General features: G+C 42.8%; 3 protein-coding genes across 6 annotated transcripts in view; 1 reads left to right on the top strand and 2 right to left on the bottom strand.

Moving 5' to 3' along the window:
• DLX1 (distal-less homeobox 1) overlaps positions 1–2925 on the bottom strand; it is a 4773-nt gene extending 1848 nt beyond the window's left edge. Inside the window, exons 1-3 of one of the 4 annotated variants that reach the window (XM_008576583.1) lie at positions 2881–2925; positions 1774–2452; positions 923–1122 (exon numbers count right to left, since the gene is read on the bottom strand). In XM_008576583.1, coding sequence (XP_008574805.1) covers positions 923–1122; positions 1774–2086 — 513 coding nt within the window. In that variant the 5' untranslated portion in view covers positions 2087–2452; positions 2881–2925. Of the gene's footprint in view, positions 1–170; positions 722–922; positions 1123–1773; positions 2635–2880 lie in introns of those variants that run through there. The other 3 variants (XM_008576584.1, XM_008576582.1, XM_008576585.1) reach the window with 3 other exon arrangements.
• SLC25A12 (solute carrier family 25 (aspartate/glutamate carrier), member 12) overlaps positions 1–21007 on the top strand; it is a 259334-nt gene that overhangs the window by 6756 nt on the left and 231571 nt on the right. The window lies entirely within an intron of this gene.
• Positions 7119–21007, bottom strand: part of METAP1D (methionyl aminopeptidase type 1D (mitochondrial)) — a 75296-nt gene continuing 61407 nt past the window's right edge. The window contains exons 4-10 of the mRNA XM_008576586.1: positions 20765–20913; positions 20131–20173; positions 16676–16839; positions 9878–9975; positions 8579–8626; positions 7627–7705; positions 7119–7503 (exon numbers count right to left, since the gene is read on the bottom strand). Of these exons, the coding sequence (XP_008574808.1) occupies positions 7425–7503; positions 7627–7705; positions 8579–8626; positions 9878–9975; positions 16676–16839; positions 20131–20173; positions 20765–20913 (660 nt within the window). The 3' untranslated portion in view covers positions 7119–7424. The remainder of the gene's footprint in view (positions 7504–7626; positions 7706–8578; positions 8627–9877; positions 9976–16675; positions 16840–20130; positions 20174–20764; positions 20914–21007) is intronic.

Below are 21007 nucleotides of genomic sequence, written 5' to 3'. Positions count from 1 at the left end.
GGGGGGGGGGGGCATGGTGGAGAGTGGCATGCGGAGACCCAGGCCTTAGCCTGCCAGGGCCCTTCTGACCCTGGCTACCACCTGCAGAAGACGCAGTTGTCTGCCCAACACCGAGCCAGCAATTCCGATATCAACATCAATAAAAGAATCAAAAGCTTAGGAAGGAGTGGAGGAAATTTATTTGCAGTGCGACCTGCCTTCTCTGCGCCGTCCTCTCTGCCCTTGAGTGAGTTAGGGACTGAGGAGGCCTCAAACTTCCATTGAACTTTTCTTTGGACTCAAACCATCTTTCTCAAGGGTCGGTTTGCTTTCCCCAGCTCTACTCCAAATCCCGGGCCGGACGTCGGAAACCTGCGCCAAACGCGGTCAGAACGCCTATGGGATCCCCGGTGTCTTAGAGCAACCTGGGAAAGAAGCTTCCTTTTCTCCTCCAGGGTCTGGGCTTAGGAGGTGAGAGGGCGGACGAAAGGACCCAGCCTCAACCCGGTGAAAAGGAGGAGGGAGACAGAGGAGCGGGCCCAGGCCCCAGTGATTAGCCACACACTTTAAAGGCAAAGAAGGGATTAAGTGCGACGTCTATTGTTCCAGTTGTTCGGGCACGTGTGACCTCAGAGTCCCCAAACAAAACGTCTGGGGAAATCCTTCCTGCGCCCTGATCAGATTGTCCAGGGACGGAGAACTGGGTGGCAGGCAGCTCGGGGTACAAAAAGCAGCGACAGAGCTAGAGCGGAGAGAATGAGGGAGGAAAAAGACTCTGGGAGCCAAGAATGCACACACACACACACACACACACACACACACACACACACACACACACACACACAGTGACACCCGACCCTGAAGCCCAGTGAGCAGGAAATGAAGCTCAGGGCGCAGGCGGGCCGCGGGAAGCCTGCTTGACGGAGTGGCAGCAGCGAGGTACCTGCGTCTGCGTGAGTCCCAAGGAGGCCGCGAGCTCCGCCCTCTCCGGCAGTGCTAGGTATTGAGTTTGCTGGAACCTCCGGTTCAAAGCCTGCAACTGCAAACTGGAATAAATCGTCCTGGGTTTGCGGATCTTTTTCCCCTTGCCATTGAAACGCACTTCACCGCCTTCCACCACCGTGCTCTTCTCCGAGTCCGCCCCTGGAGGGACAGCAGAAGCGGGAGCCGTTGTTAACGCTGGGGGCCACCTTTAGTGAGGAGAGTTGAGACAGAGAGAGGCTACCGAGGGGTGGTGGAGACAGGGCCGGGAGAGAACGCTCAAGAAACTGAAAGCCAAGGAAGGGTCCCCCAAAGTCCGAGGGCGCGTCCCGGGCCGCTGCAGGCGGGACGGGGCCGTTCCCAGGAGCGTAGCTCCTGCGTTTGCAGGGAAAGTTTGCTATTTTTGTAGGCGGTAGTTGAGGTTTAATTACCCTTAATTGCATACATTGTTTATAGTGCTACGCAATAAATAATTACCAAGACTAATACGTGCACATGTGGGGTTCTGTTTTCCAGCGGGGCATTGTGTGCTCGGCTCACCGAGCAGCCCAGAGGCCCAACCAGTGCCAGGAGACGCTCTTGGATTTATCCTTTCTGGATAGCTGCGAATTGGGTGGATTTTTTTTTTTTTTAATTATTTGCTCTGACAAGGATCCACAGATTTATACCCGAAACTTCAATTTCTCTTGAGCCCTACCCACCCCCACCCCACTTCTCTTTCCTCTCCTCTTCCCTGTCTCCCTCTCCCCTACCTTCCCTCCCCCCCTTTCTCTCTCTCTCTCTCCCCCTCTCCTCCCTGGAAAGCGCACGTACCTGGGTCCTCCAGGCGGCTCTGGGCGAGGCTGGCGCTGCCCGGGTAGGACTGCACCGAACTGATGTAGGGGCTGGACGCATGGCTGCTGACCGAGTTGACGTAGGGGTAGCCCAGCGGTCGCGAGAAGGACGAGGCCGAGCTGTAGGCGCCGTCGGGCTGCGAATGGCCCGCCGAGTGTAAACAGTGCATGGAGTAGTGCCCGTGAGACATGGGAGAAGGAGACATTTGCTGGTTGGGTGGCCCAAACTCCATAAACACCGCCTTGCCCGACACGGGGCTGTTGAGACTTTCTGGCATGGTGGTCATGGTCATCTCTTCTCGCGGGGTCTGGGTGTGGGACTTTCTCTCCTCTGCTTCCCTTTAGGGGGTCTCTATGTTTCTCACGACAGGAAGGAACCCAATTTAAGCGGAACAGGGGTTTTCACTTTCCATTCATAAGAAAATGGAGTTTGTCTCTTTGAAAAGTCTAAGCATGATGCTGCCGAGCTCCCCAAACTCGGTTCAAAGCTTTGACTCAGCCAAGGTCATAAATATTCATGAGCTGGCGGAGCTGATTGGTCCGCTGTCTTGCATAATCACCGGGGATTGGTCCGAGGCGCTCGGGCTCCGCTGGACTAGAGCCGGCAAGGGTGCCCGGCCTCGGGAGAGACGCGTCCACACTTCCCGGCCCGGGCTCCTCTGCAACAGAGCGCGCCGTACGAGATGCACAATGGGCTGCGCCGTCCGCGCCGGGACCTTTGCTGCCCGCGGATCTGCAGTCTACCGCCTCCCTCACGCGCTTTCCTCCCCAGAAACCAACCAGCGGTTCCACGCCGCTGCCCTCGCAATACCCTCCCCGCCCTACGCCCTCCCCCGACGCCGGGGACCCGGGACCGCTTCCCGTCACTGCCACTCAGTCCGGCTCTGAGATAGGGCGGCTCTGGAGCCTGGCTGCGGCCTCAGAAAGCGGAGTTACGCACTGGGTGGCATCCGAGGCGGAAAACGGCGATCCTCTCGAGCTTATTGTGCCTAGCGCAGCACCCTCCTGGCCTCGCCTCCCTGGCCCGGGTCCGCTCCGCCACATCCCTGGGGTCTGAGTTTGGGGCCCTCCGGGCGAACTCACTCACTCGGCCGCCGCGCCGCCGCCGCTCCCTGGGGCCCGCTCGCATTGCTCCAGGCCCAGCTGGCCACTCCAGCTCGAGGCTGCACGGGTCTGATTAAAGCAGTGCGCGTGGAGAACCAGGAACCCGCGCTTCTCCTCCCAGGAAAGGCGGCCGCACCGCCCCCTCCCCTTACGCACACCCTCTTTCCCTCCCAATCTTCCTCCGCCTCCCCCTCCCCTCTCCACTCCCTCTTCTTGGTGCGCCCCGGGCTCACTCGCCCCGAGGGCGCGGCGCAGCGTGGAGCCGAGGGACCGGCGGGCTGCGTTCTGCTCAGCCGCAGACACCAGGTGGTCATTTTCCGGCATCCTGGGGTCTGGCGAGAGTACCCGGGGTTCAGGAGTCCCTGGGGAACACCGCAAACCGCAGCAAAACCAGGCCTGGGGTAGGCGCGTATATCTGTGTGCAGATACGTCTCTCATCGCCGCCCAGGATCTTCCTCACCTCCAGTGGCCAAAGCTGGCGCCACCGGGCCAGGGGAGCAGGGTTGGTGGAGGCAAGAGCAGCCAGGGTGCTTTAGGTCTTCTGGATTGCTAGGTACAGAAAAGCTCATCAAAGTACCCCCCCCCGCCACCCCCTGCGCGCGTGGCTGACACCACGCTGGCTGCTAGGCGATGCCGGTTCCCCATCCCGCCAGCTCCACGGTGAATCCCAAATTACTTTGTTAGGTAATTAGAAAGTGTTGATAATTATTTCTTTCATAATTTAGCGGTGTGACGGGAACAGGGAAATGATCTTGTGAAAGTTCACACGTGCAGATGTATTAGTTACTGATTCATTTGATTAAATGGTAGTCTCAAGTGCTCAGATCCGCAGCTGAAGGCGCCCCATTAGCATAACACTGATGTTTAATTTTCATACGCATAATTAGCCATATATTTAACACTAATAGCAACATGCAGCCTTTCAGCGTTAAACAGCCCGGAATTTGATCTGGCCTGAGCTGAACCTTCGCCGCCGCACCTTCCCCTGTCTGGAGTGTGTAGTGATCATAGGACAAACCTCTGTAATCAAGCACATTTTGGCAGAGGGAACACCAATAAAAATGAACATTCAAAACAAATTACATCGGTGCTGTCGTTACAGATATTAGTAGAGGGGGTTCCTCTCTTTTTTAACTTCTGTAGCGGCAGCTGCTGCCTGTGGATTTCCTCTCCTTTGGTTTAAGGGCACGATGATGGGGGGCAGAATTATTTCAGGCAGTGTGGTTGGAGCAAAAAGAAAAACAAAAGAAAAAAACCCCCAAGTCCTCCAAACCAATAACCGGTTTGCCCACGTTAAAAAAAAAAAACATTATATATATATATATATACATATATATATAATTTTTTTTTCTTAATCACCCAACCACACGGTGAGGCTTTGTAGAAACAACCAGCTAATGACTCCGCCACCATACAACTCCCGGAGCCGCTCGGCTCGTCCTGATTTCCGTGGCGTACTTGTGGTTTTAATTGCTCCTTCCTAGCGCCTGTTTTGGGGCGTGGAGTGCAATGCGGTGCACCCAGCACAGCCGCTCGGATGCCGCTCCGGCCCCGGCTCTCTCGCACGCGCCTTGTAGGCCCTGCCCACGTAAGTGATCGCCGCGGTGGGCACGGGGTTGGGGTCGGGAGCGGGGAAAGCGGACTGGTGACTCCCGGAGCTCAGCGCAAGGCGTGAGGAAACCCGACGGCCGGGCCGCCCAGGGCCAGTTTATTCCAGAGAATTGGAGGGTGGGGGGAGGGGAGAAAAGATGGCCACACGTCCGACACTCTCCAGGGTGTTCGGTCCTCCACATGTGGAGGAGGACCGAAGACTTTCTTGGTGCAGGGAACCTGGCTGGCTCCTGGGAACAAGGGTCCGGCACGCGCCCCCCTGGAATAGGATTCAGAGCTTTGCTTAATTTAGAAGTGAATTGTGTGTGGGCAAAGGAGTGTCCATACTGAGGAATTATTTCTTAGCCCAGAGAAGCAGGTCTGGGCAGGGGCGCTGATCGGTGGCTCTCGGGCGCGCGCCGAGCTGCCCGGTCTTAGCTAGTTTCTCACTGTGGGATCTTGTCTCTACTCTGTGAGCTCCAGTTGATCCCTTCCACCCCCTACCGCTAAGATAACATCTGTTCTGAAGTGCCGATTTGCTTAGATCTTTGCCTGTCCCAACTCTGAGAGGAAACAAAACTCTCCCATTCGTCCCGAATGTCCCGGATTCCGAGGAGAACCTCTTGGAGTCACTTCAGGACCGGACGGCCCTGGTGGTGTTAGCCGTAGCCACATTTGGCTGGAATCCTGCGGCTGCGGGTGAAGTTTGGGGCCAGTTCAGTTGGCAGAGGGACAGGGAGGCGTGAACGAGGTACTTTTAAATGTACCTCCTAATCTAGTTTCAAAGCACGTTAAACGGAGTTCTCCCTAATTCAAGTTTGTTTCCTCGAGAGCTGCTGATATTAGCAGTATTGGTTACACACACACACACCCCTACACACAACTCTAGGTTAGTCGCTTTAATAAATGGGATTATAAACCTGTCCCATAAATTCCTCCACCTCGAAATAATTACTGCACAAGCAGCATGTTATCCCGGTGGTTGGTAAAATCCTGTGATCCTAATAAAACTATCCTTGGGGAACACTGGAGTAAACTGATCCGCTGATAAGATACCGCGCTAATGGTTGCAATCGGATTGCTCTAGGAGAGAAGTGAAGTCACTCTCTGGTAAACCTTTCTCAAAGCCAGCTGGGTCCTGTTCCTCTCTAGGGAATCCATTTGTTCCGGGGCAGTAGCCTCAGTCTCTGGGCCTCTGCTTGGCCAACTCCTGAACACATCAGAAGTTTTTCTACAGACCTTGTAAATCCTCAGTGCTTCTCTCATCTTTTCCAGCTCTCAGACTCATTAGAATAGGAATAACCTCTGTTCAAAAATCTACATCCCTGGACGCAGAGAAACAGCTGGGGGGCTGGGGAACAACGGAGAGAATACCAAATTTAGGGAAAAGCAGGAACTCACTTTGCCAAGGCTGCTCATTGTCCTCAGTTTCCCATCTTTTTTCCCACCACTCTAAGTGTCACAAAGACAAGCTGGATCTGCATCCTGGCCACTGATGCCACCTGTCGTGGCAACTACAGATGCCCACATTTCCTTGGAGTCCCTAGAGCCCTAGCTATATTCAGAGAATGGCTTCCTTGGGGTCCCTAGAGCCCTAGCTATATTCAGAGAATGGCAACTCTGCAAAACCCGCTTCAGTAGAAACAAGAGTTATCACACTGACCGCCTGAATACCCTCACTGAACTTTTTCCTAAAACCATAACCAGAGGAGGATGGCTTCCTTCGTGGACAGCTAGAGGCCAAGTCCCTCCCCACCCTCGAGCCCAGGTGTGAACAGGTCCTGGAGAGCAAGGGCAAGGAAAGGGAGGGTGCTTTGGGCAAGAATGGGCATTGAGAGACTTGCTCTAGAAGCGGCTTGGAGTTGCTGGCCCGCCGAACCCAGGTTAAACCCACCAGCTCCAGTCCAGGTTAACAAGGCCCTTGCTCTCAAAAGTGCTCGTATCCCCTCTAGCTGGGGTCCTCTGGGACTCCAGAATATTTGACCTTCACGGCCCCAGCAGCGCACAAGCGCGGGTCTGAAGACGGCCAGTCTGGGGAGGGGTCAATTTAGGGACTAGACAGCTCCCCACTAGCCCGCTAGACTCTGTTCGCATCTGGGCGAGTGGGGCCGAAGCTCAAATTCCTAGTGCGACGAAGGGTCTAGCGTGCGTGCGTGCACGCGTGTGTGTGTGTGGGAGTGGGTGGGGGTCGGGGAGGAGGGTCTCAAATATAACCTCTCGAATGGCGGTAGAGGGCTGGATGCGGGCGGATGAGGAAGAGCCGCAGGGGACGGGAAAGTCGCGTTTCTAGATTGATAAAACCCTGCAGAAGGGCCAGGCCCAGGGTCCACAGCCAAGGAAATGTTTGTCATCAATGCCTTCGTTCATGGGCTACTCTTTTCATCGCAAAGCCGCGATGAAGGGGAAAGAAACGTAAGGGTTAGGGGTGAGGGCAGGTGCTGGCCTCTGAGAGCGCCCTCAGGGCCGGCCAATGTGGGATCCACAAGGGGAAAAAACAGATTTTGAAAAAATTTCCCAGCTAAAAGTTTTGGATTTTCTTTTTGTCCGTGCTTAAAAAGTTCAGAGGGTCAAAAATCAACCCCAAACCTTCGCTTCCTTGCCACTGTCAGACACAAGGAACGCAGACACAACGGGTTTCAGTGGCTTTTTACTCGGGCAGAGTCAGGACAAGAGAAAGAGAAAACCTCGCTTCTCCTGGAATCCCTCATCTCCCAAAGGAGGGCGTCCCCATTCCCCTCCAGATGCGCTTCTCGCGCTGGGAAGCCGAGCCCGGGGCCAGGATCCGTCTTCCCGAAGTCGCGCGGCCCCGGCAGAGTTTCCAGTCTGAGTCCCCACCCGCCCCTAATCCCCGCCGCGTTTTTCCAAGACGCTATTAGGTAGGTGGGTTAACGCGCGACCTGCCGTTCCCGTTTCTTCTAAAAGTCCGCCGGCTGGATTTCAGCCTTCGTGGGGCAGTTTGGTGAGGACCTCCGCGCCCCGCGACGTGATGAGAACTGTGTGTTCGAACTGGGCCGACCTGAAACACACACCGCAGCGCTCAGGACGCGCTCAAGCCCGCGGGGCCGCGAGCACTAGCCGCCCGCGCCGTCGGACCGATCTCCCCTACCCGTGCAACCTAGAAGCAACAAGGCACAAACACCTTTGATTGTCCAGGGAGACCACAGTCCACGCATCCTCCAGGACTCTAAACTCCGGGGATCCCTCGGTGATGATTGGCTCTGTAAGAGGAAAAATATTTACTGTAGTGACCTCATCTGATTCTTGTCAAACATTGTTTCGGCAGATTATCAAAAAGGAGAATAAGAAGGTTCTCCCCGCCTCCCCTCAAGTGCTTCCCCCACGGGTCTATGTTGTCATCTTGCAAGGGCTGATAATTGATGTTGCTTACATAGTATACCACAAACTAAACAGTAGGAACAGGAAACGCTACGGCATTCAAAACGTATGAAGTTGCCTAGTTCATAATTTTTTAGAGAAAGAAGGGCATTTTAATCAAGCCTTAATTAGGACCCCGTGGATAATAACCACCCAAACGCCAGCCCCTCTTATGAGTACCAGCCAATTTTTTTTAAATTGAATTTTTAAAACATGCTCAAAATGTTCATTAATCAGCAAATAACAATTTTCTTATTTCACTCTAATTGCTTCTCCATTAAGTCCCACAGTCAGAAATATGATGCCTTCAGGGCCCTAGGTGATTGGAATTTTGTGGTGACACCAATCACAGGATCAGCCAGGAATGGGCCACCAGAGAGCACATGCCACTTGCTGACAGGGAGCAAGGGACATAATCACCTCTAGTTACTGGGTGTTAATGAAAAAACAAACCAAAACCAAAACCCAAACACCACATTATGCTTGTAACAGAATTAGGGGTTGGACGGCTGCCGTCTCCTAAATGTGTCGGTAAGTATCTGATTCAGGAAAATGAGGCTTGAGGATATTATTTAATCAGATTTACTGTGCATCCAAATTATTTCATTATGCTGATTGGCTTTATTCCTCAGTCCTTCATGGGACTGCCCGGACTAGGTCAGCGCCGCCGCTTCCGACTGACCAGGAGCTCCACAGCTCCGGGCTCCAGCATTTACCTATAGTGAAGGCCATGCCCTCCTCCATAGGTAGATCATTGTCATTTGCTGCAAAACAAAAAACATGGGGCAGGGGGGAGGCGGTGAGAATAAGAAATAGGGAGAAAGACAGAAACAGAATTAGGGTGATTGGGGCCACTTAAAAAAAACTTAGTTGTTTTGTTTATCATTTTTCTTTTAGGGTAGAAGGAAGGGTTCTGTAGTCCTGGGTAGCGACCAGCGGTTAAACACAGGGCTCCTAGGCCTCAGTCTTTGCATTATGTGTGCTTAAGAGTTTGCCAAGGCTTGATGGGGTAGCCTGAGTGTTCTACACACCTGTCAAGCTCTCTCTCTCCCTCCCACTGTTCCCAGGCCACCTGCTGCTAGGTCTCCTGCTCTCCCTGGATCCTAGGTCTTGCCCCCATCCCTACTCCAAAGAGAAAAAAGTCTTGGAGAAGAATGCAAAGGGCGGGTATAATAACTTAACTCCAGGCATTGACACTGGGACGGGCACAGGGCTGAACAGGCCCTTTCTGCACTCTCTCACCCGGACCGCTTCTGAGCTGCCTCAGGTGGGGCTTTTTGGACCAAAGGGGGTTCTGACCTGTTGGGTTTCCAGGAATCCCCTAGGGTGTGGGATCCAGGCAGTAGTTTCTCCAGGGACTGATCCCACCCAAGTACACAGGTCAAGGCACCCAGGACCAACTTTCCTTTCGTCTCTGCCCAGATGTGCACTTGCCTTGAGAATGCTCCATAGAGCTGCCTCTTACTTTAATCCAAATCCTCCCACCCCTTCAGGCCCACCCATGCCTTCTCTCTGTAGGACACATACCCAGGCAATGAAAAAATAGGAGATTCTGGGGAACATAGGGTGGGCATAATCTAGAAATCACTAAAGAGTACATGCTGTTAAATACATCAGCTGTCAACGCTATGTAGGATGTAATGAAGTTTAACCATAACAGTCAGCAGTTAGAAAAGGGGGTAGAAAAAGAAAAACAGAAAACAGTCATATGTGCATGCTGCTGGGACATTGATGTAGTGGTGTTTTGTTTGCAGTAACTTTTTCTAGACAAATATCCCTTGTGCTTTCCAGCCATGCACCCTTCAGGAGAAGACAAAAAACAAACCTTATTTTGAGATTGAAATTGCTGGGCTCTAATCTAGTAACAGTAATGTGCTGGTTGAAATTAAGTAGACACCCCCATCTCCCCCTCCACACAGATGATAATGTGGATTCAAAGTTAGAGGAAGAGCTTCAGAGTAAAACTGCCTTATCTGATTCCATTTAATAAATAGCTTCCAACTTAACTTTCTTACCATGATGCCAAATTTCTGGATGTCCATGAAAGTAAGATCCTATTCCATGTCCCACAAAATGTGGACAGACTTGCAAACCATTCTGATGGGTTATGCCGCTTTAAAAGTGACCAAAAATATTTAATTAAATTAGATACGTTTTTAAAGATAAGTTTTTAATGCATACTAAGATAAAACAAAAGTCACTTTAAAATATTCTCTAAAAAAGAAAAAAATCAGTTGTATTTAGAAACAGGTGATAACGTTACTATGTTTTCATTATTTTGGAATAATTTTCATTTTTGCTGTTGCTTTTAACTTCCTTTGGATATGTGAAGAAAGAAGATATGTATCTAACATGGTAGTCTGAGTCACTTACCTTAGTACAGCATGCAAACAAGGTCACTTTTAGACAACAAATGAGTAGACATACACACACATATAGATTGATATACATAACCAAGATATATGTGCATACAATGCAGGTCATAAAAACCTGTCTGGTTCTTATGGGGGTTTACCAAAAGACTGTGCAAATTACTACTGATTTGGGAACCAAACAGAGGGAAAAAAATTACAATCTAGAAATATGACCTTCTACTCCTATGGTTCTCTTTATTCTGGTCTATTTCAAAACTTTATACATTTTACAGACAGATACACTCAGAAAAGGTCAAATCTGCTTTGTCAATGTTCTTGAAATACTCCAAAGCTTTGTGACCATGGGGAGTTCCACTCAAGACCTACACTGTTAACAAAATTCACAAAGAAAGCTTTTTAATCACTATGGTGCTTAAGAGAAAAGAGCATTGTGATTCCTAATTTTTAATGCTTCATTAGTTACTTCCACATGCAAATGTTTTGGGTGCCATCTATCCCATATAAAAGCACATAGAATTCAACCCTAAAATATCCACCTACAATGCTAAAACGTTGGTGTTGAAATCGGGTAAACATGTTTTTTTCTGGGATCAACAGACAGACAAGAATATATATACCATTAACAATTTATATTTTCATGTGGATGAAGAACGTAATACCCCAACCCTAACCCTAACAATGGATTGGGATTTACAGGACTACTATTTCGATTCTTAACAAAACCAAAGTTTTTAGATCTCAAACTAGATCTCAACAGACCTAAGTCTAGTTTAACATGAACCCAAAGGCTTTTAGCCAGCATCTTTATAGGCATTCATGTCTATATACTCTTTTCTAAACATTTTTAACCATCTGCAGACTTGTAAGATATCTTTGCCTAGGCCAGGATGTCACTATAATCAGCAGATGGGCAGCCTCTCATTCAGATTTAATTTTGATGTAAGTGATAGTGCAGAAATAGGTAAGCTAAGCATGTGTTGAATACAGGAATAAGTCAACGTTTTTATCTCTTAAGTTGTACTTTATGGTAATGGTTATTTCTGTGGGTCTTTATACTTTGAGCAGGAGGTATAATACCTTCTTCAAGATGTTTCTATTTGTACCACACAATTTCTGAATAGAAACTGAGGATGGAGAGTGGAGAGAGGGTGGAAGGGAAATTATTAAATAAGAAATAATAATCTAGATTTTTTTAAAAGCAAGAGTTCTACCTAAACTTGTAAATTGTTAGTTTAGTCCCAACGAACCTCAGTGATGCTAGCAGCATTTAATATAAACGATTCTCCTATTTTCTTTTCTTAAAAAAAGTCTAGGTTTTTGAGTTGTTTTTTGAAAAAGGATCCAAGTGATTGGCAGGCATCACATCTACATCCTAAATGTGTGTTACAATGGCCATCTTCATTTTAATTTCCTATGAGAGGAAAGGAAGAAAGCCCACTCTGAAAAAACACTTGGGGTCCCTCCCCCCATCATATTTCTCATTCCTGTCATAAAAGAAGCTGTGCAATTACTAGGCAGCTAAAGATATCTGAGTATATTCTCCTACAACAATTTACTCCCTAGGTCCTTCTGGAACTTTTGGCTATAGGAGTATCATAGAATCTATGTGTCATGGATGCAAAGGTTAGATGATTTCACAGCCAGGTGGAAAGAGGAAAAGAACAGGACAAATTTCCCTCAGTTCCTTAGTTGAGCACTCATTTCAATGCTTGATTCCCAGGAGCTAAGTCTGCTTTTCAGGGTATTTTCCTTTTGGATTTGGTAGTTAGTTTTTAACATACACTTACTGGGACTAAATGGCATAAAATCTCATTAATGTTCCTAATTACTGTGTAAAAGCATGCCCCTTCTACTATTTTGGGATACACAGGGAAAACAAGATTATTTACCTGATTGTAGAGTTTAAATCTGAATTCACAAGGACAATCAAGTGACTTGTAGTAACAAATTCCATTCCTCTAATATGAAAGCAAGTGCTGGTAACCCTCATTGTGGCATGGGAAGGTGGAGCACGTATGCGCCTTTCGACTGGTGTGTGGGGAAAACGAAAACAGTGGGGCGGCATGGGTGTCCAAGAAGTGCCGCAGTCGCTCCCCAAGGCGTCACCGCATGGCCAGGGCCTGTTTCTGAGCACAAGGGTTTTCTTGCCTGAGTCATTTTACCCATGAAATCTGCCTTATCTTTGCTGAAATCTAATGAAAAGAATTCTCCCGGTATTAGTTCTTCTGTTCTGACTTTCTCTAACTAAAAATCCTTTAAGACAGTATGACACCTATCCATGAGGTCAAGCATGTTTATGATTTGAAGCCCTTCATATGGAATATTTGACGACGGAGAGGGGGAGGAAGGTGTACAAAGATAGTTTATACATTTACTTTTCAATTATACTGTATTACTACAGTTCATGCTTCAGTTATTGTTTTTAGTTGAAAGAGAAATCTCTTTTAAGGAATTTCATCTTGTGACTATTTTCTTCTATTTAATTCTATTTCATGAGACAGTTGTACTCAATTGAAGTGTTATCTAGATAAATTAAGTTTCTTAATACATTTCAACTACTTTTTATGACTAAAAATACATTCCCCAAGAGGGCAGAGAAGTACTATGTTTAAGCACATGCTCTTATAAAGAAATAAAAATGCACATAAAATTAGTTTTATTACCATTTTACATAAATCCTACAAACAACACTAATCTCCAAATGGTCACATCTCTGATAAAGAATCTCAAATGGCATCTGATTTTATACATTATAGAATTTTACTTTAAGCTTTCTAGATATTTATTTTAATCAGTAGTCTTTGAATGAAGGAATGCACAAATCCAAGGATTCCCTCTAACAACAAGGAATATTTAAGTACAATTAGTAATATTTTTGAAAGCCAACAACTGTTTTCCAAAAGAGTGGTACATTTTTTTGTTTCAAACTGGATCACAAATTACTGTATTTTTCTTACAATAGTGCTGAACTTTTATTTGAGGTTTTCTATTTCTGAAAAGCAGGCATGATGGATTGAAATAAAAGATAATTTATTGCAATGCTTACTTTCATGTACAGAGAGAAGCAGTGTAATTGTAATTTACAGTAGCTGTCAAGAAAAATCCATCACTGATGACATTAAAATGACTTATTTTGCCTGAGCCACTTATTGTTTAAATGTGCATAATCTAATAGAAAGAGATTATTTTTTAAAAAATCTGCTTTATATTGTTCTAAATTAATATCAAAACATATACTTATGAATTAAACATTAAAAACCTTTTATTGATATGTTCATCATGACATTTACAACTATAAGTTTAAATTATTTTTGAATGAACTGTCACATATTTGTGATGCATGAATCTACACATTCACAATATACTCCTATGTACAGATCATATAATCTAGAGATAGTTACAAAAATATGGATTTAGAAATATTTTAAAGCAAATGGAGGTAACTGTGAGTATAATAACACTGCGACCTAAAGATCACTAGGCATCCCTCACAAAGCAAAAGGGCTCATAGAGAACTCTTTTCATTAGATCATTTTGGCTGATACTTCTTCAGAGACATCCTATTCTTTAGGTTTTACAGAATTTCAAAACTTTCTATGGAGATATCAAGGTTTTTGGTAACATAATACTACTACAAGATGCTTGAATGTTCTTTTCATAGTGTATCGGTTGAAGTAAGCTATGCAAAAGATGGTGAATATCTTAAATTAAATGAGACCAAGTTGAAAGATGTTTGTAAACCTTTGGTCCTTAATGATTTCGAGTACTTTGGTTTAAAGGTGGATACTGTTTGTTTTTTTACTCCCTTAAGATTTTGCCTGAATAAGAAAAGGCAAAATAATAGACTTTGAAAACACTGCTTTTAACATATCAGAACAAACATTTGTTAGGGGCCTGTTTCCTCTCCAGGGGCACACATAAACCATCTAAATAATGAAATGTATTAGTGTAAAAGTAAAAAGTTCATTGTTTGTTATTTTCCACATAGTTTTGTAAGTGCAGTTGTTGGGACTGATCTAGTTTTCAAAGGAGCTTGTACATGCAAATTCATTCTCTGTGAAAACTGACCTTTGTATCCAGATAGCTCAAATCCAGTGTCACTCTCAATTCTACCCTTCTTCCTCTTCTTTTTTATGTAGCTAGAATTAATGTAGTGAATATGTAATGAAATGCATTATCCTGCATGGAGATTTATCAGATTTTCCAACTGAATGCTATGCTTTTGCTAGTACTAGCTGGAGTTCACCTGCATGTTGGTGTGGCGTGTGGCTCTTTTTTGTAAAGAGTTAAGTCGTACACAAAAAAAGGGAACAAAGGTCAGCACCCAGCCGCCACTTGAATGTGAGATTTTTCTTTTTATTCCCCTTGATGTATACTAGGCTCTGTGTTATTAGTCTTAATGATGGAAAATTGTAGTGTTGATACAAATCTTTTTTTCAAAGTAGTAGGCGGGAGCTCCATTTGTTAGTAAGTTTTTTTTGTGACTAAAAGCCACGGACAGTACATTTATGTAGCAGTAAAAGGCCTAGATGCTCTTTCCATAGCAGAGCTAATTATTCCTACTGTGACCTTACTGATCTAGCCTGTTCCTAGTACATCTCATCTGCACGCCTGTTCCTCTGTGTAGATGGTGTCAGAGAATATGAAAAACCCTATAATGAAACCATTTTCATGATGGAGAAAGGCTACTGGAGTTGCACTTGCTACAAAGAGGCTCAATTATATGAGTAATTGTGATAATTTTCTACATTCACAGCCTTCAATGGGGAAAAAAGAATGAGAGCCACAAAGGAAAATTACTTTAACAAGAAAGTACAGAGAGTAAAAATGGAAGAAGAGACAAAAAGGGGAAAAAATAACCAGAAAAAAAGTTTAAAAAATAGATCTGGAGGGAGGAATAGCGAGACAGGGAGAACAACAGAAATGCTCAAAAGCCCATGTGCAGCTGTGTTGCACAATTAAATTGAATTTTTTTTTCTGCAGTTGATGAATGTGACTACTGCAAATGTGCCTCTGTAGTTAGCTATCATTTGTTGTTCCGTGACAGGAAAAGGATAATTACCTCTCAGAGAGAATCAAAGGCTGACATGCCCTTTAGACACAGCCATGAATGCAGAGCTCGATAGAATGCTTGAATAAGAATCTAGTGTTCTCTGCCCCCTTCTAGTGAAGAATAAATTTTGTTAAAATGCAAGAGCACCACCAGTAAATTTGTTGAACCCTAGGTGTTCAAAAATATGAGGTGCATCTATCGACTCATCCCATTTGCAAAAATAAAACTGCATTTTGAATTCATTTCTATTATATTCATGGACAGTAAGATAGTGAGATATGCATTAAATTTCTTTTCCCAGTAGGGGTCTGATTCAACATTTCCTATGAAAGAACAGAGAGACACTATCCTTTTTTCCCAGGCTAGTTAGCCTATAATTTAAAACTGTCAAAAACACAATTTTGTTCAAAGTCTTCAATAAAAGCTTCTCAGATATAACCCAAAGAGATTTTACTAAAGTTTGATTCAGACACTGTTACAATATTTTTAAAGCCATAAATACATTTAACTGATATTTTACTGCCTTTTTCCTTAAAGTATTTGAAGGCTTACGAAGAAAAAAGGCAGCATCTTTTCAAGGTGACTAAGCCTTCCATCCTTTAGGAAAATGGGAAGTATTCAATGGTTCATATTAATGAGAATAGTACTGTAAAGGGTACTGATGTGATCATCTTCAACAAAATGTGTTACTTTTAAATGAAAACACATATTCTGCATGTCTGCTTCAAAACAGTTATGGGGGAAAAAAAGACCTAAAAGTAGGTAACAGATTACAAATAAAAGTCTTGAATTCAGAAAGTATACACACACTCAACAGCAAGCACAAAATACTGTGTGCAAAATAAACAATGGCTTATAGGAAAAATCAACCCGACATAAAAAGGACAGAAGATCACCCTTTCAGGGTATTTGCTAATCTACTAATTTAAAAGGGAAGGCTTGCTTGAGCAAACACTTTTTTATCTTGGTATCACAGTAATACATTTCACTTCATTCCTTCATAAAATTTAGATTTCTTCCTGTCTTATTATCAAAGGGTTGGGATGCTCATCCCTTTCATAGGTAGTTTCTTCCATATTTTGTGTGATTTTAAGTAAAGGAGCATTACAAACCATCATGTCAACCTAAAACAAAAGCAGTCATATAAATATTGCTTGCTGCTCCTATAAATTTCTTTGCAGACCCTGGTATAATTCACTTTTTTAAAACCTTTTTTTTTGTCATCCCAGGGAACAATATTGCAGCCTGGCAGTTCACATACCAATATCAGAGTGAAATGATGGTTCTGAATCATAAAACATGTCATCAACTTTATACCAAGCCACCAATAACCTTTGTACCATTTGCCAACCCCCCACCCCTTTACTTGTCAGTGTAAAGCTTACCTGATTGTGTTTCCGATTACAGAGAAGGGAGCCCCTGCTCTGCAAGCTGCAATTGCTTCATCTCTACACCTCCTAGCAACCTCCACTAACTTTTTACCACATTTGTCCACATTGCCCACCAAATATGTTTCAGAGGTGTCTCCATGGTAGCCATTGTAATAGACCTAAACACAGGCAGAAATTTAAAATATCTTCTTGTTTAAAAATCTTTTCTCCTAAAGTATACATTGTGTTCATTTATGTATTTAGTAGATTCATGTGTTTTACCCTTCCAGGATTACTCTCAAGTTTGCTTATTAAAAAAAGAAATAGATATAGTGAAACCTTGCAGAAATTAAAAACATGAAACCATGCAATGATATTGCAAAATTTAAAAACAAATAAGTGACTAAAATGGCTATTTCAGCAATATGATTAGCAATAGTATTGTAAAATTTTAATTCCTCGCTTTATTTCTGAGAAGACAAAACTATATATGCAAAACTTGGTGACCAATGACATTGACCTACAATTACCACAATAGGTTTACAGAACCAAGAAGCTTACAACATAGTGAAAAGTTTCTTCAGTGTCATGAAGATTTACTTGATCTTTTATTTACCAGTTCTATACTTGGAAGTGGTATATAATGATGAGAAGAAATAAGATAGGAATGTCAGTATTATAACAGACAGTAGGAGAATTTAGTTCTAAGAATTGAGGTTGAGCCATATAGGAATGAAATGTTATAGAAAAATCCTATGTCTAGAAGTGAAATCTTAATCAAATGTTCCAGATAGCAGAATGTTAACAGAAAACACTACACATGGATTTTTAAAGAATTAGAATATAACAAAGCAGACTTAAGAGTAAAATTACAGAAAATACAATTTTATCAGTCTTCAATGATTCGGAACCTGTAGGATCTTGAAAAACACCAGATTTGTTATAAAAAATCAATGTTACCAAACACTACAGTAAATATAGAAGGCAGAGGAGACTGCTTCTTTGATGCAGCATGGAATTTGCTATTTCACAAAAATTTGTTTTAATTATTTTTCACATTTCTCTTTCTCATAAAGTAGAATGCAGAAACTGTTATAAAAAAGATATTTATCTGAACTTTCTGTTTTGATACTGAATTAATGTCTTAAATTTGTATACTATTCTTTATCTTTAAAAGTTCTCTCCTATACTCTGAAGGAAGCAGGAAAGGTCTTTATTAGATCTTTATAAGTCAGGAAACTCAGAACACAGACAAGTAACTTGTCTAAGGTTAGTGGCAGAATATACAGGTAGATCCAGATTAATACAATGGATTATTGGCTTCTAATCAAGTGTTTTCTCTACTATATCAAATGATCTTAATTACCTTGCAATACAATAGTGTTTAATACATTTATTTCCACTTACAGTCCTTCACAATTTAGGAAAGTGCAAGTTTTGATTTTGTATATAAGACTATAAATTTTGCTAATATAAGAGTAATTATTAAAGAAAATTTGTAACTGTTAATATTTAAATAACTGCTTTTTAAGTAAAATGTATTGTTTTTTAAATCTTTATGTGCCTTTTCATATTACTTTTTCCTAGCTTTCAAAATGACTACTTGAAAGACTTGAAATACAATACTTTGGAAAGTCTGTGGAAGTCATCTATAACTACTGTTTGTACTCACAAACTATTCTTGTTGTATACTTCATTTACTTAAATATTTATTGAGCAACTACTATGGGCATCACATTGCCTTTTTTTTTAAACATTCAACTTTCAAGAGGAAAAGAAATCTATTTTCATGTGATATATACCAGATGTTAACAATTATAAAATGCAATGAGCATTTTCTGATAAAATTACAGAATCTGGTAATGGAGTCCTTCACTTAATAAAATATTTCATAAGAAATATCCTTTGTTAAGATACTGACCTATGTTTCCTAGATTCCTTCACATTTCTAGACACTTGAAAGTATTTCACTTTGCTTTATGAGTCTTGCAACTGTGAAATAATTTGAATATTAGGAATGAATTTGTTTATTAAAAGTCTTCAGGAAACTTAGAAAAGGAATAGAGTATTCTCTTTGGACACACTGGAAAGAGTAGGGAACAGTACGCTGATTTCATTCAAAGCAGCAATATCTTATTGGATGGTAATTAGGTGAGATAATAAATGTAAAACCCTAAAACCAGGCATAATCCCAAATAAAAGTGTATCATGAAAAAGACTTTATTTCTGGCACACTTCATAAACAACCTCCTTCTACATGATTATGAGTTGGAAAGATATCAACAGGATATATGTGAACAAATGTTCAAATATTCTGAGTAAGATAAAATGATATAGGAAATAGTAGCAGCAATAAAAGAATCTTTGGCTATATCCTCCCACAAATTGACATGAAGAATAAAGGTTGAATTAAACAATAAAAATCTGACTGAATTCAACTATCAGATACCTATTTCCACCTCATTCCCACTCCTACCTGAGTTTCATGGTCTGGATATAAATAAGTATTACTAAAAATATTTCCTCATTAATAGAAACTATATACATTGAATGTTGTCTAGCTCAACTAGCTCTCATCAGATGTTTAAATTTTATTTATATATTTAAATTTATTTAAATACAGAATTTATTTGCAATCTACATAATCCAAAGGTACCATTACAAATTTTTTTAAATAAAACGAACTGTGAAGGCACAAATAATCTAAGTCTGAGAACGGTGAAAGGCTAAGAAAATTAGAAGAGTAGTTAGAGCTTGTACAATTTGAAGCCCTTATGTCAATTATGTAGGCTTGTTATTTAAAAGAAAGGCTATTAACCATTTGGTGAAAACTTAAGTTCAGAGCAAAAACTACTCTACTTGTATGCTTTGAGCTCAAGGCTCACTATACCAGGAATGGAACACAACATTACCTTCAGGGATTTTAATAAATCTAGGGAACACTGCTAGCAAAAGAGTTGCTGTCCAAATAGACTGACATACACAGGCCAGTGTAGCCCCTAATGACAGAGTAAGATAATGACAGGCCCCACTCAAAATCAGCAGGAAGAGGAAGATCAATCTTGGCAGAGTGAAGGAAAAATGCTGGCTTTCTTCGTGTTAGCTCATCTCATACATATCTAGCTACAGCAGCTGCCCAGTGCTGTGGTGCTCTGCATTAACTACACAGTGGATCAATAACAATTACACCTTCTCAAAAACATGACACATAGCAGGATTGGGTTGACATTTCACTTAGGCCAACATTGATCTCAGTGCATCTGATTCCAGCCCTAAATTCAAGTCAGGCCTGGGTTTACTTGCAATAAACACAGAGTTAAAGACAAAAAAGGAAACCAGCTGCTTGTGTCCTGGTCTAGAAGTAAACAGCACCTCCACCGGTGCAGTTCACATTTTCAGTCCTCTCTTCTTCCTGTTGCTACCAGCAACTTTGAAGTTAATCAAAGACTATTTTTTAATGATTTACTCACCGTGACATCAATGTTGATGATATCTCCATCCCGAAGAGGTCGACTGAAACATAAACAGAAAAAAAGTCGTGATAAACAGATCTCAATAAAAGGAATATAAAAATAAATACCTAATGACTATTATCACAAACCCAATGAGTTGCAATGATAATTTTGGAGTGGAGAAGGAATAAATAGAATAACTATATCTAATCTTTAACTTATGTTAGTCACATCAAATTTTCCAAGAAATACATAATACGAATATACTGCCATTGCTTAAAAATCAACTGTTCTTCAAAAAGATGCACTTATTAGTTACCTCAGTTTTGCAAAGAGCCAAAACAATATTTGATAACGAAAATTTCCCTACATTTAAATTTTTATCAGTTATAAGGCTAAAATTTAAGGAGCTTAAAGAAATATTTAACACACAACCACTTTTTTGGATTACATACAGCTTTAACGAACATTGAATGGTGGTGTTATATCCACTTAGAAGCAAAATACTTCAAAATTTTTATTTTACCATAATCAACTTCAGAAGTTTGCAGGTGGGTTTCAATTAAACTACAGTGTCTTTTGACATATATTCTAGATCTTAGTTTCATGTTTTACTTTCCAAAGGAACAATATATTATTAAGAAATGAATACCTGTCAGGAATACCATGACAGAGCACGTTGTTTACAGAAGTACAAACAGATTTTGGAAAACCTCCATAGCCTAGAGGCGAGGGATAGGCATTATGACTGATGATTTCCTGATGAACAAGGGAATCTATCTCTTCAGTTGTCATGTCAACCTAAAATATTAAATAAAGAAATTGTGCAGCCACAGTTGAAGACATTTCCTCTATTTATCGACTATGCCTATAGCAACAGCACTTCCATGTGAGA

This window comes from Galeopterus variegatus, unplaced genomic scaffold (genome assembly GCF_000696425.1).
Source record: "Galeopterus variegatus unplaced genomic scaffold, G_variegatus-3.0.2 Scaffold1370, whole genome shotgun sequence".
Lineage (NCBI taxonomy): Eukaryota > Metazoa > Chordata > Mammalia > Dermoptera > Cynocephalidae > Galeopterus > Galeopterus variegatus.
The sequence above is the reverse complement of the archived record's forward strand: the minus strand, read 5'-3'. Positions and strand labels throughout refer to the sequence as shown.